The sequence below is a fragment of the Vanessa atalanta genome, chromosome 17, assembly GCF_905147765.1.
Source record: "Vanessa atalanta chromosome 17, ilVanAtal1.2, whole genome shotgun sequence".
Lineage (NCBI taxonomy): Eukaryota > Metazoa > Arthropoda > Insecta > Lepidoptera > Nymphalidae > Vanessa > Vanessa atalanta.
This window is the reverse complement of record NC_061887.1, coordinates 9036506-9050777: the sequence shown is the minus strand read 5'-3', so window position 1 is coordinate 9050777 and position 14272 is coordinate 9036506. Positions and strand designations below refer to the sequence as shown.

Sequence of the window (14272 nt, the reverse complement as noted above, 5' to 3'; positions counted from 1 at the left end):
TTACGCATAAAGTACATATATAATAGATGAAAGTTTCCTAGTCAATGGTAAAGTAGACCACCTCTCTATTTGAGGTTTGGAGCTAATTCCACCACGCTGGTATTCCAATGAATTTTATTGAAATTAGATACATATAGGTTTCTTCAAGATGTTTCCTTCAAAGCCGAGCTCGAGATGAATTATCAACACAAATTGAACACAGGAAAATTCACAGGTGCTTGCGTGGGTTTGAACCAACAATCATTGGTTAAGTTGTTACGTTGTAACCACTGAGCCATCTCGGTTCTTCTATGGTAATCAACTCAATAGGTATATTTGTTGCATAAAAACACAACATTAGAAACCTTGTTAAACATTTCTAATCTTGTTTCTACAGCGATACATCAATCACATCGGAATACAAGCGTAATCATTATCTAAATTCTAAGATGCAGCTCTAAAACAGGTTTTGAATGCGTTTAGTATTTCATACTAAATTATCATCGAGTCGTTGACCTCACTTTGGCAACTACTGAAATTTAACATTACACAATATTCCTATGACCGGTGTCATTTGAATTATAACTTTAATTGTACATCATTAAGATGTATTTCAGAATGTTAATAATATTTTCACTTTGTTTAACACACTTTCATGTTTGTTGTGGTCTTAAATCCGCTGCTATCAGTTGTTTTATCAGTTTTTACACCTTTCGAGTTATAAATTCCTCTTTGTAGTTAACCTTAAGATAGTGGCTATTTAAATAACGATTTCTTATCGAGTAGTGTTTTGAATCATTAACGATTTTGTATCGATTTCAAAATCGATTATTGGTGTTTGTATGTCGGATCTGAACTTATTTTACTATTTGTATTTAGAATCACGTTTGATGATATCGTTGACTTGATTGCTTGACGGATCGATGTCTCGAGTTTGCGCGTGATTATATTTTCTTGACTAATTGTGTCCAGCGATTTTACCCAAATTAAATTTATATTATGTAATAAATTTGGATGTATAGCAACTTCGGTAAGACTTATACTAAGATATATTTAAGATAATACACACGAAAAAAATAAAAAAATATATAGTCCTTACGTGAATTTTGAAGTTACTATACCTGTTTTGAACTTATCACCCTAAACAAATTAGTAGGTAAAGTCTATCGTGTTAATTAAACTTGTGGCTACCGTCGCGAATCAATGAATTATATCGATATTGTTTATCTGTTTAGTGTTCGTATATCTGATTTAAATTTCGGCACATACCATGAAAGAAGGTACATATTTATTTTATCATGGTTATGGTTTTTATAATTGTAACTCATCCTAGATAGGACTGCAGCACATCACTACCATGACATTTGGTACATATATACTACATACATAGGCAATACAATATTGCCGGGACTTGCTATAATTAACATTAAAAATCAAACAAATATATAAATATATAAAATAATATTCATAAATAATCTTTTGTTAGTAATTTTATACTCGTTCAAGGTAAAATTAGTAAAAATTATGAATATAAGGAAAGATCTAGGTCGTCTTAATCTCTTTAAAAGGTCAGTGACCTGTGTAATCGTTAGAGTGATTCATAATTCACAAGGTCAAACTCTTATCTCAATGGTGTAAGAAGCTGCGTTTTAATTGATACCTTGCTTTATCACGTGTATCAATACGTCACATTACTTTAACGACATATAATAATATTAATAAACTATTATTTACATAATACTATTAATAGATGATATGACATTACCTGAGTTCATATAATCCTAACTTAATATTGTGAATGGATGTGTTGGTTTGTTACGCTTTTACGTCTTAAATACACAATCGGTCATCATAAAATGTAGCATACATGTTGAAAGGGGTATTTACTGGGAAGGAGATAGGGTTGAAAAGGACATGAAGGTCACTAACACATACATACCTAGTTATAAAATAAAAGACTGTCTTTGTGTTTGCGCTTCGTGCACGCCCGTTTGGATTGCCACTCGATCATTAGATATTATGACGTCAAATGACTATATTTAGTATTGCCGTGTTCTAGTTTGAAGGGTGAGTGAGCCAGTGTAAGCACAGAAACAAAGTACATAATATCTTAGTTACCATTATTGGCGGGATATTGACGATGTAAGGAATTGTTAATATTTCGCAAAGCGCCAATGTCTATAGTCGGTGGTGGACATTTTTTTTTACCTTTAAGTGGTGCATTTGACAGTCCGCCTTACCACATAAAAAAAAAAAAACAATATTATTGCCATTCCAATGTTACATGAGCGCAAAAATATATCTACAATTCAGATAACTATACAAATGAATTATATAATGTACAATAATTGTTATATAAATAAATACATAATTTGTCTACTAAAATCTATATTTCAGTCCACTGCAACCGAAATTCAATAGTATTAAGTGCTCACAGTAAAAGCTTCAGCCTTACTTTACATGCCATACTAACGATAATGGGGTGTTTGTTATTTTTAACCAAGATCAATAACAAAGAATCCCTTGCCGAAACGAATGTTATGATCACTGGAAGAGCTGAAATGTATTGAAACAACATTTTAATTTAGAAGGGTTTTATTTTATCTGTAAAATTTTTGAGTAGGTAATTTCTTTTGGCTTATATGATATAGCCAATTATTAAATCATCTTCATAATAATTCGCTGTAAGCTTTGTATTTAGTTGAATTATTATTGCGTATAGTCAAGCGCGGCTTCGCTGGAGTTTTAAAGATTAGTCGTCTCTCTTGTCTAATGAAACAGTAGCCCATGTCCTTCATTGGAGTTTAAGTTTCCTTCATACCAAGTTTCGACAAATTTTGTTCAGTAAGCTAGCCGTGAAAGAGACAGATAGACAGAGTTACTTTCGCATTTATAATATTAGTAAATATAGGTAATAAATTATATTTTAGTCTCGATTAGCTCGTGAAAAATTTATTTGAAATGTGACACGAAAGACGTCCTGTCTTAGCTAAGAATACTCAATATGAACTGGAAAAAATAATAAGAAAAACCGGAGAAACTGCTAATAAGTGTTCTGAAAATTTTAAACCGTGTGCGTATTTTACCATACGTTGAGAAATATAGAGGTAGATAGTTATGTTGTGTCTGTCTTTATTTATTTATCGAAACAATACAATATTACTCATAATCCAACGTGACAAAAACGCAATAAATATACCTACCTGCAACTGATATAACTATAAAATTGAATTAAACAACGTTTAATAATTGTTATATTAATAAATACATCAAGATATTAAATGACATTTCATTGCAATTTAATTCTGCGTTTTCGCGTCCCCTACCTGATGTTTTTTGTCCGTTCGTCCCGATGTTTGGAAAGGAAACAATCGAAACAATGGTTAATGTGGCGGGAATGGTATCGGTCTGCACCAATTTAAATTCCTTGTTGATGGCAAGCTGTTCGTTTTAATAGTGTCTAACTCGGTGGCTTGATTTATTATCAGTGCTATACGTTTGAACGTTTTTATAAGTGAATTTATTTTAGTTTTTAATGTTTCATGTCGTTTTGTATATAATATATAAGTAATTTTTTAATGGTATTGTATAAAAGGTGGGCATCGTGATTAAAACAATATTTACCAGCCAACCCTAAGAAGTGCAGGAAATGAAATAGATGTGAAAATGGTCAATAAATGATTTAACAGAAAAACAATTACTCATTCATAGTAAAGCACATACATACATACATACAAAATAATTTCTTAACTCGCCACTCGAAGGAACTTTTTCTATGGACTCTATTAATCTGATCGATGAACAAACAGACGACACAACGAATAATATTGAGTGTGTCTACTTACAGTGTTTTTTTTAGACATAGTATTTTAAGCTCATGTTTTCTGTTTAAATAGATGTCCGTTCCAGATATAAATATTTCGAAATTATCAATGACACTTGAAAATTTCAGTGATAATATTCTGAAATTAAATTATCCTTTATCGTAATTAAACAAAGTGTCCTAATCACTGACCCTATCCCGCTCTTTATTTTTTAATAAAATTGAACTCACGATGCAATGTTCGTCAAACTTAGATTAATTTTATTGGGAAAGTATTTCTTTAATACAATTATGATATTAATCATCATCGGATGTGACTCCTCACTAACTGAATAAAACATCGTACTATCACTGAGATATCAGTAAAAACTCGTTTATTAAATACATATTATAACTGGTACTAAACAGCTGTACTGAGCTATAAAAAGCTCATACCTAGAAATAACGGCTGTGTCAATAAATTTCTATATACGCACTCACTATGACTCAAGTTGACCGAATTGTATATAATATTTTACCAATACATTAATATATAGAAATAAGATTAACAATTATTACTGGGTGATAAATATTATTAAAATGATTTTTTTTTATCTGTTGCGTTATTTATTAACACAATTCTTATATAAGGTTTGGTACAAAATAAATTTCGCTGTTTTTTTCCTATAAGATGATAGTTTTTGGGTTGCCTTTTAATATTATCCATGAATATTATTATTTTTATTTTTAAATTTTAATTGATGATGACCTATGATGACTAATTATATTAAATTATTAATTTCATTACACTCCCATAATCTTCATATAAAAACATAATTATACATACGTAGTAATATCTAGTAAGACGAGGGTGCACAAGATACTAATAAAATAAACTATAATTACGTTTTTGTATGGGACTCGTGAAAACAAACAAAATAGGCCCAAACTCGAGAGGGTTATTCGTAAGCGTTCCACTTACCACCTGGCTCCAACATCCGATCAGCTCGTTGTTACTACGTAACTGAATCGTCATTCGAATGATGGTTTAATTCGATATGACTATTAAAAATGGGTTAAATGAGTTTATTAGATTTGTTTCCGATCTGACGTTGTTGGTTTTGTACAAAAGCTTCTTTATAACTTTCTAATGTTCTAATTTATGTTTTGTCTTGTTTCAGTTGGTTTCCTGATCTTAGTGTTCTACCTTTGGGGAACGCCGTATAAGCGTGGATTCTTCTGCGACGATGAATCACTCAAACACCCCTATAAAGAATCGACCGTCACGAATTTAATGCTATACATCATTGGAATCGGTCTTCCAGTACTCACGGTATGTTTTTTTTTTATAATAATTGAATTCTTGATGGTTCGCTATGAATTTTTCTGCTTACTTAGAACCTGAAAGTAGCATTACATAGCATTAGCAGCTTGTAAATTTTCCCACTGCTGGGCTTCCTCTCCCTTTAAGGAGAAGGTTTGGAGCATATTCCACCACGCTGCTCCAATGTGGGTTGGCGGAATACACATGTGACAGAATTTCGTTGAAATTAGACACATGCAGGTTTCCTCACGATGTTTTCCTTCGTCGCCGAGCACGAGATGAACACAAATTAAGCACATGAAAATTCAGTGGTGCTTGCCTGGGTTTGAACGCGAAATCATCGGTTAAGATGCACGCGTTCTAACCACTGGGCCATCTCGGCTCTCTTAAAGTATCAGCCTATAAATGTTTGACTCTAGAAATGAGGTATCTATCTAGAAGTAAGGTATATTGCCTAAGGTTTTATCCGTCATAGGGTTGATAGATACTCATATGGCAGATTTCATCAAGAGAATTATAAACACAAATTAAAATTCTGATTCTGAATATCTAAAAAATATAAAGTTCAGTGACAATAAGATTCCTTCGTTCTATCGCCGCAAAGGGTTTGACCTAACCTCTTCAACACAAGAATGACTATAAGACGAACAACTGATGCGTATTTGTACTAAATATTGTACAAAAATGAAAATTGTACGTGCTGTTCAAAAATATCTTTTCAAATATATATAATATCATAACAACGCTAAACGTTCCTTAAGATTTAACCAATTATGAGTCCACTAATAAATTCCACATTCCCAAAATAATTTCCACGATAACAAGGTGTGAATTACTATGAGAATTTCCTAGTCGATTCCTAGTCAATATTTACAGTCAATATGTTTAGTTGACTAATAGTTATTGTCGCTTTCCGCTCTCTGACTGTAAACTTTTCTTCAAATATTTTGTTGACCGGAGCTTCAAAGAACTTACGCTGGGAATAATCTAGTACGAGATAACTTCAAAGAAGTGCGACTGGGATTTTTGTATCCAATTAAAATTAATTCAAATACAGATTTGGAAGTAGAATGTTATCGGGAATATATTCTCTTTTTTCTATTATAGTCCATAGTAAGGTTGGTTTACTTGTGAAAAGTCTTTGTGCAAGCCCGCCTGTGTAGGTACCACCATAGTAAAATATTTGCGTTCGAATGGATATTTCTTACATAGCCAATTATGGGCAGTAACGATCACTTACCTTCAGGTGGCCCATTTGCCCATCTACATTTACATTAAAAAACAAAGATGGCATATAAGCAAATGAGAAATGGTGAGGATATGATATGACATGAGGACAGAAATTTAGCCATTCTCTTTGTCAAAGTACTGCTAGTAAATAGAAGCAATACTTGTTCAATATATTTATCTAGAAGCTAGTTATATTAGAAAACGACACTCTGCATCTGTAGTTTACGTCCTGTACAGATAAATAATATATATTATACGTGGGAACACTTTGATTCGAATTGCTACTGAATTCTCCTGAGTAGTCATTAGTTGTTCTTACAACATTTTAGGCGGTATAAGTTTTATTTGACACGTTATCTTAAATTTAAACATACGTTAACGGGTGTTGGGTCAACGTTTGAACATGCGTTCCCATAAAGATTTCCCGTCCAGATAATATTTATTTAATTAAAGCCTCACAGCTACCACAATCATTTACACGATCATTATCAAATCGTTAAAATATGGAAATTAATGTTTAATTATTTTTTCCAATAGATCGTTGTCATTTCCACAAAATTTCTTAACTGATAATTATGTGTTAAAGCGTCAGGTGCGTTTCTTTTTTCTGAATCTTCTTATTCTTTAATCTATACTAATATTTTAACTGCGAAAGTAACTCCGTCTGTCTGTTACGCTTTAATAGTCAAACTACTGAACCGAATTTTATTAAATAAATTGGTAGGAATCAAGGTCGAACCCCAACTATAGTCTTTTTATACCTAACTAGTCATCACGTTAATGACTAATATCAATAAACCCATTTCTGAAACTTAATACTTTTTCAAGTTGGTGACTATCTATTTTTAATTTTTTTTATTCATTATTGCATTTATATATTCATAGTCAATGTAAAAAACTTCTATTTGTTTCGAAAAGATTACTTACTTAGTATACTCTAAATTCTTTTGGCGAACTTGGCGGTTTTAAAAAAAATATCTACTAAAAGGCGATTATCACAAGGCAAAATATATGAGTGGAAAAAAAATGTTTAAGTTACAGAATACATTTAAAGTTGATTCTTACACCCAGAAATAGAAAGTTTGTGATTTCAATTAGTATAACGATATATATAACAGATTCTCATTAATATTATGATAAATTGCCCTTTCAGTTTACAAAGCCAATAACCATTAATAACGACTGTTACGAAAATAGTGCTTCGGCTATTTTAAGATAATCTTTCACAATACACGCTCAGTTAACTTACGATAACAGCAAATCTTGTCCAAATAATGAAAGATGGTATTATTAATATTACTGAAATTATTATAAAGTTTGATTCAGTTTGTACAAGATATACCGGTGAGTCCGCGTTAAAGTGAAATGGTCTTAGAAATTGCCATCCGTCTAGACGTATTTTTAATTGCATTTAAAAAATAATTTAATTCTTTTATGACACAGAAAACTATTAACTGGGATTTTGAGGTTTTATATAAACTATTTTTATGAAATCTATACATGATTGAAAAAAAATTGTACGATGATAAAAAATAGCAAATTTTTATTTAAATCATAAAAAAATCCGAATTAAACCACTTTGGAACTCATTTTTTTATGCTTTAGGATAAGAATAATTAATTAAAGAAGATATGATCGTGCACAAAATTTATTAAACCAAGCGTTTTAGGAATTTTACTTGGTTACGAAAATAATTAAAAAAAACCGTCGTTATGAGCTTAAATTGAACTAATAGGTCAACACATGCCGGTCAGTTGACCGCGAAAACTTGTGAAAGAAGGACCTTGCCTTAAATTAATTACGACTTACTTAAATATTGATATGCTACATTATTGAATTTGTATCTTCGTACTGAAATAAGTTTCGTTTTTTTTTTTAATATTGTTTTGAGCCACCTGTGAATCAACCAAAAAGATATAATATCATTGAATAACCTTTTGGTATCATAAAATACCACAAAACACAGCTTATGTTACCATTATGTTATTAGTTAAAGCCTATATTGTCTACTTGTCACAATCGATGTCTCGGAATCGATATCTGTCGAACCATATCGATTACTTTATGCTTCTCTATTCCAATATTTGTCACATTAAATTTATCTCTATAACAAAAGTGATTCTTATCTTTTTATAAATAAAGTCCAAATTTCAAGTTCACTTGGTAAGTGTATCGGGAATTTATTGACGGGATCCAAAAAATAAATATCATATTTTATAATACGATTGGATGATTGCGGCTAGTTGATTATAGGTGTGATACAATTTTGATGTTTAGAGTAATGTGAATAAGGTTTAAAGTCCTTCGATTATATGTAACCAATAATATTGACAGTAGGCTGTATAATAAGTACCAGGTGTCGAATTATTTGTATTGATTTGAAATATACTCGATATTGCCCTAGCATTTAGAAGATCTTTAAAACGTCCAACGTTTGAAAATATTTTGTAGGAGAATATATCTTTGTTTATAAATATATATGTATTATTATATAGTATATATAATGATATTTTTTATTAATTTGATATATTGTATGTATTTTTTTAACGTTTAGATAATATTTACGGTATTCAATTAAGCGTGGGCGGAACAAATACTATCCTGACTGGGACATACAGTTGTCATAAATCCGTCCTTTTTTGTCCTATAAACCTTTCTATGTTAGACAGAGACAAATCATCTGTGTAAGTATTCTTTCACATCATGAATAATAAAAAATATAATTAGAACCTCTTTGTATTCCAAGAAATTTCCTACTAGTATGTACGGATTTATGGTCTCTGATTATTTAAAACAGGTTCTATGGAGAGTTATTCTACCGGAAGTTTGCTTAATAATTAACAGCTAAAATTGTCTAATTTGTCAACGTAAGCCTTCTTATAACTTTGTATAATGACAGACACAAATATATGAAACCAACTAGGCTCAGAGCATAGTTGGCTTTTAATATAAGATCGCGAGTTCAAGCATGTGTGAGTAGTCACCGACTTCATTTGTTGCCTTTATTCATCTTGTGCTCGGCTATAAAATAAAATATAATTCAATCAATCATATAAAAATATAACTTATTCAATAACACTTTTACTGGCAGTCTTGAATTGTAATTTTACATAATTATATTCAATTCTCTCAAGAAAATTTTTGTTTTTTTTTTCGACTCGGCAAGTTGTAATTTTGTCGACTCTTTCCTACTATAATGTCCATGTATACATGTAAACCTTACTCTTGAATCTGTTTATTGATGGTAACCGCATTCAAATAATTTAAAAGATATAAGCGTACAGACGGCGGCTAGTGAGTTTGTTTACTATGTAGATATGTAAAGCTACACTCGAAGAACCGGCAAGGAAATTAACAAACTCCGTGTATATTTACTTAATTTTATTCGCAAAACTGGATACAATTACTTAGGCGTTACATACAATGGACCCAATAAATAAACAATGCATACAAAAATAACTAACTCACTAGCAGCTCCTAAGTTTTATTTTTTATTTTAACCTTAAATAACATTAGTCGTACAATTACTATGATGTTCATCCAACAATCCGTTAAAAACAAGCGTGATGCAATAAATTTCTCACCTTTCAACTCAGTCGTGAAAAATGTAAAGCTTTTCTTTTTTTAAACATATTTTGATACGAGAATATTTAATCCAAATTATCACTTATATGTGCGTGTTTATAACAGTTTGCCAATTTTATAATAAACTGTTTGATCTCACACGTAACATCTCGATTTTACGATTGTCATAAAATTTTACCCGTAAATAACGTTATGTTATTCTAGCTGTAAAAATAAAAATCCGTAAATCGTTCGTTTCTAGTGATAATATCTAATAATATTATCGTTGTTCGTGACTCATTTTCACATGTATATTTATCAGGGCAATTAAGCAGATGATTTAGTAGTATTTGAACACTTAGAGCCCTGTAAATCTTAGCAATTTCTAGAATTATCATTTCCCACTTTTACCTTAGTCTAGTATTTCCGCCGAATGACCTAGATTGTCTAGGAAGAATAATTATTATTACACTTATATTATAAAGTGCTTAACTTACAATTTAATGTAAATAATTTAGACCTTGGAGAAGTCGTGCAAAAAGTTTTATTAAAAGTATAATACCTCGCCTTACTGTCTCCTCTGGTGACAGAAGGGCTGGTTAATTTTTTGCCCAGTGGATCGGAATTGCGATTCAACGGGGAAGCGCTGCTAGCATTCTTGCCATAATTTAACGCGGTCATGATTATATTTAATTTTTATTTGTATATATTAAAGGACTTTTTTTTTATAATAGGAAAGTAGATGAGTAATTTGTCCCTATGATAGGAAGTGAAAACTGCCTATAAGCATTGGTAAAGTTAGGGTATGATCATATTGTAAACTATAAATAGAAATTGATCACATCCGTAATTTCCCGGGCTTAAACATTCTTATTCTTATTCTCGTCTTTGGTTAAGATTCACGTGTTCAGGTGATATCGATCAAAAAAAAACAGATACAAATTTAAATATTATTATCATATAAAATCTCATTACTATAAACTTAACTGGTGTGTGAATAATTAAATTAACTTTATTTAATCAAACGGTTAATATACGTAACGCTCTCTGAACTAATCCTTATTTAATCGGAATACTTAGTCGACCGTAATCCCTTTACGTTGTAAGGTACGATCATTTTTTTTGACTAAATTTTTAATTAAAAACTGATGAAATGATAAAATCTTTGAATTGGTCGACGTTACGGATTAACTCTGTCGTTGACTTTCAATATTAAATTAAATAGAAAAAGTGTCATTAATTGATAATCATCTGATATGACGCATCTTTAAAATTTAATTAGAATAACGATAACGGTTTCTAAAGCTGAAATACATATAGGGGGTTATTTTTGCGCAGGAACACTCTAGTGTATACACACCAGAGTGTTAGAGGGCTATTCAGCCTCAAGCAAAGAGAAAATAAAGATAAACAAACATTAGATTTGCTTATTCTAGGTAATTCACTCAATCAACTATTTTGTAAACTGCTACTAATAGTTCTTGATTAATATATCTTTATTTATAATACAACAGTTTTCTACTCAACTATTTTAACTTAACCTTACTTCCAAAGTTCCGAGAACAGCTTCGTTGACGTTCAAAACGCCGTTTTCTTGGCAAATCCATAATGTATATCATAGATCATTCATGCTCTCGAACAATGATATCAATTCGACGTCAAATGTTATTTATTTACTTTTTGTTTTATGTCCTACGCTATTGTGTATCTGTGACTTTGTATGTACATGCGCAAACGTAAAAACCAGGCAGATAGCTTTATATCATATAAATCAAAAGAGACGTATTGAAATACAAGAAGTGATTATTATTAAAGAGGATATATTTACCCCTTATCAGCCTATTAAACAATACAATATTTTTTTTTTTTTTTTTAAAAAAGCCTATTAAACAATACAATATTTATCTCAATTTATGAAAGGCTATTTATTATCATTGCAAATTGGTTTTAAAATTTTGTAAGCATTCTTAACTATTGCGTTGTTTTAAGCAGAGTTAAATCAAAATACTTTCATAAAATAAAACGCTTTTGTAAAACTTTACTCATATGTTTAACGTTGCGGTTGCTTTTTCGTAACTAATAATATCACACTGCGCTTTATTGTGCAAACGAAGTTTGCACATTTAAGAAACAGAATCGCGAATTGTTTGTAATCGTTTACTTTTTTAATTAGCTTACTAAACTATGGGAACTAATACAAGGTTACTGGTAAAGTGTAGATACTAGACAAAGATTTTCTGTACAAAATCTAGACGGAGTTAAATCGTTGCGGTATAATTAACTATTTAATATGAAGCATTTCGAAACAATTATTTTCATGACGTTAACATCTGACATTGGAAGTGTTAAGGTTTTGTAGCGTTTACGTACACATTAGTGAATAATTATAGACTAACACTAAAGAAAGGTTTTTTTGTGGAAAGGTGTGTTTTTTATTAACTTATATTTTTATATCAGTACTTATTTTCCTTATTTATGGATGAGATCAGTTAAGATACGGAACTGCTAAACTTACTTTTATAGATTTGTTTTTTAATTGTAATCGCTTGCTAATTTCTCTCATCTCCTCTTTGATCAGAAGATTTAGAGCTCTAAATGCTATGATCTAATGCGGGTTGGTTAATAATAATTGCATTATTACTTGTGGATGATTCGACTTTGTATATTGGACTTATCATATTGGTAATGCCATAGTTGGCACGCTGGGCATGCGTTGCTAATACAGGTTGATAACGATGATGATGATTTGACTTTGTACAAGTCCATCATAGTAGATTATAATATTGTGCCGCCAAACAGTAACACTTATTATTGTTGTGTTCCGGTTTGAGGGGTGAGTGAGACAGTACATCAAGGGACAAATCATCTTATTTCATCAGGTTAAATAAAATATTTAAATATTAAATTTTGGACAACATCACATACATTACTCTGATCCCAATGTTATTAGCTAAAGCACTTGTGTTATGGTAAATCAGAAGTAACGACGGTACCACAAACACCCAGACCCAAGACAACATAGAAAACCAATGAACTTTTTCTACGTCGACTCGGCCGGGAATCGAACCCGGGACCTCGGGACCCATGAAAACGGCGGCGCATTGAGTATGTAAGGAATGCTTAATATTTCTACACTACTTAGATTTCTTTCATTACTTGGCCAGGTGGTCTAATTGCACGTCCACGTATTCCGTAAAAAAATTATATATATTTTATAGGTTTATCTATGTGTACGGCCAGGTGTGTGATTGTTATAAGATTGTCGCGCTCTATATAATAAACAATAGATTGTGTTATGGAAAATTCTCGTTGAATATAAATAATTTATATTTGTAGAAGTGTTAACATGTTTAATTGGTTACGCTTCAATCACCTTAACAATATAATTACGAGTTTAATGTTATCTGTTTATATATAAGTTATATAAAATCTGTTTATCATAAGTGTATATGCCACATCGCTTGCGTGTAATGAAATTAAGATGTTCGAAAGAACGCGTTGAAAAAACTCGAGTGAGTCTTGCGGTAAGATGTATTAGAATTAGCAATGAGAACGGACGGAACTCGCGTGTGAATAATTGTAAATTATAACAATCGTATTTCGTATAATTTAAAAATGTGTCAAAATTAAATATTTATACACATAAATCTTCTGTACGTTCGTACGTAACTGAACTCCTCATAAACGATATTTTTATTAGATTTGAACCGATAGGTTTATATATTTTTTTTAATTCACCCGGACAAAGAAAGTCGGAACGATGTTGCTTAAATTTATTGTACAAGGTAGGACGTCGCAGGTTTTGTGGGTAACAATGTCACATATACCTCCTCAGGACTTATAGTTTTGTTTCGAAGAAGAATTATATAACTATAGAAATATTTATCAAAACTAATATTTATTTCTATGGAACCTTAAAAAAAAATTAATGAAAGGCTTATTTGTTTTTTGCGTTTATTGTCCATATTTGTGCAGACGAAGAAGGCGGGCAAACATACTGAAATAGGCACATTGTCTTATTCGGAAAATACAATAACAATATACGCGATCACACGCTACGTCAAATGAAGTCAATTTTATGAAAATATTTGACCTTTAATATAAACCTTTAATATTTGAACAATTCGTCCAAATTCTTGACAATTTGTTGCTGTTCATATTATTTTTATCGTTTATAATACATTCATTTTGATAGTCACGGCAGAAGGTCTCGTTTCTTTATGTTCACCTTGACCGATAGAAATGTCTTGGCATTAAGCCAATAATTTTCTGTTATTTTTAAGCCTACCGATTATGCTGGATATGCTTTTACGCTGCGAGTAATTGTTTACACTGACCCGGCTCATGTTTTGATAATGTTGCCAAATGTTCAG

At 31.0% G+C, this 14272-nt stretch overlaps 1 protein-coding gene across 1 annotated transcript in view; it reads left to right on the top strand.

The window, feature by feature from the left end:
• Positions 1 to 14272, top strand: part of LOC125070470 (putative phosphatidate phosphatase) — a 90604-nt gene that overhangs the window by 23606 nt on the left and 52726 nt on the right. Inside the window, exon 2 of the mRNA XM_047680360.1 lies at positions 4963 to 5114. Within this exon, the coding sequence (XP_047536316.1) occupies positions 4963 to 5114 (152 nt within the window). The remainder of the gene's footprint in view (positions 1 to 4962; positions 5115 to 14272) is intronic.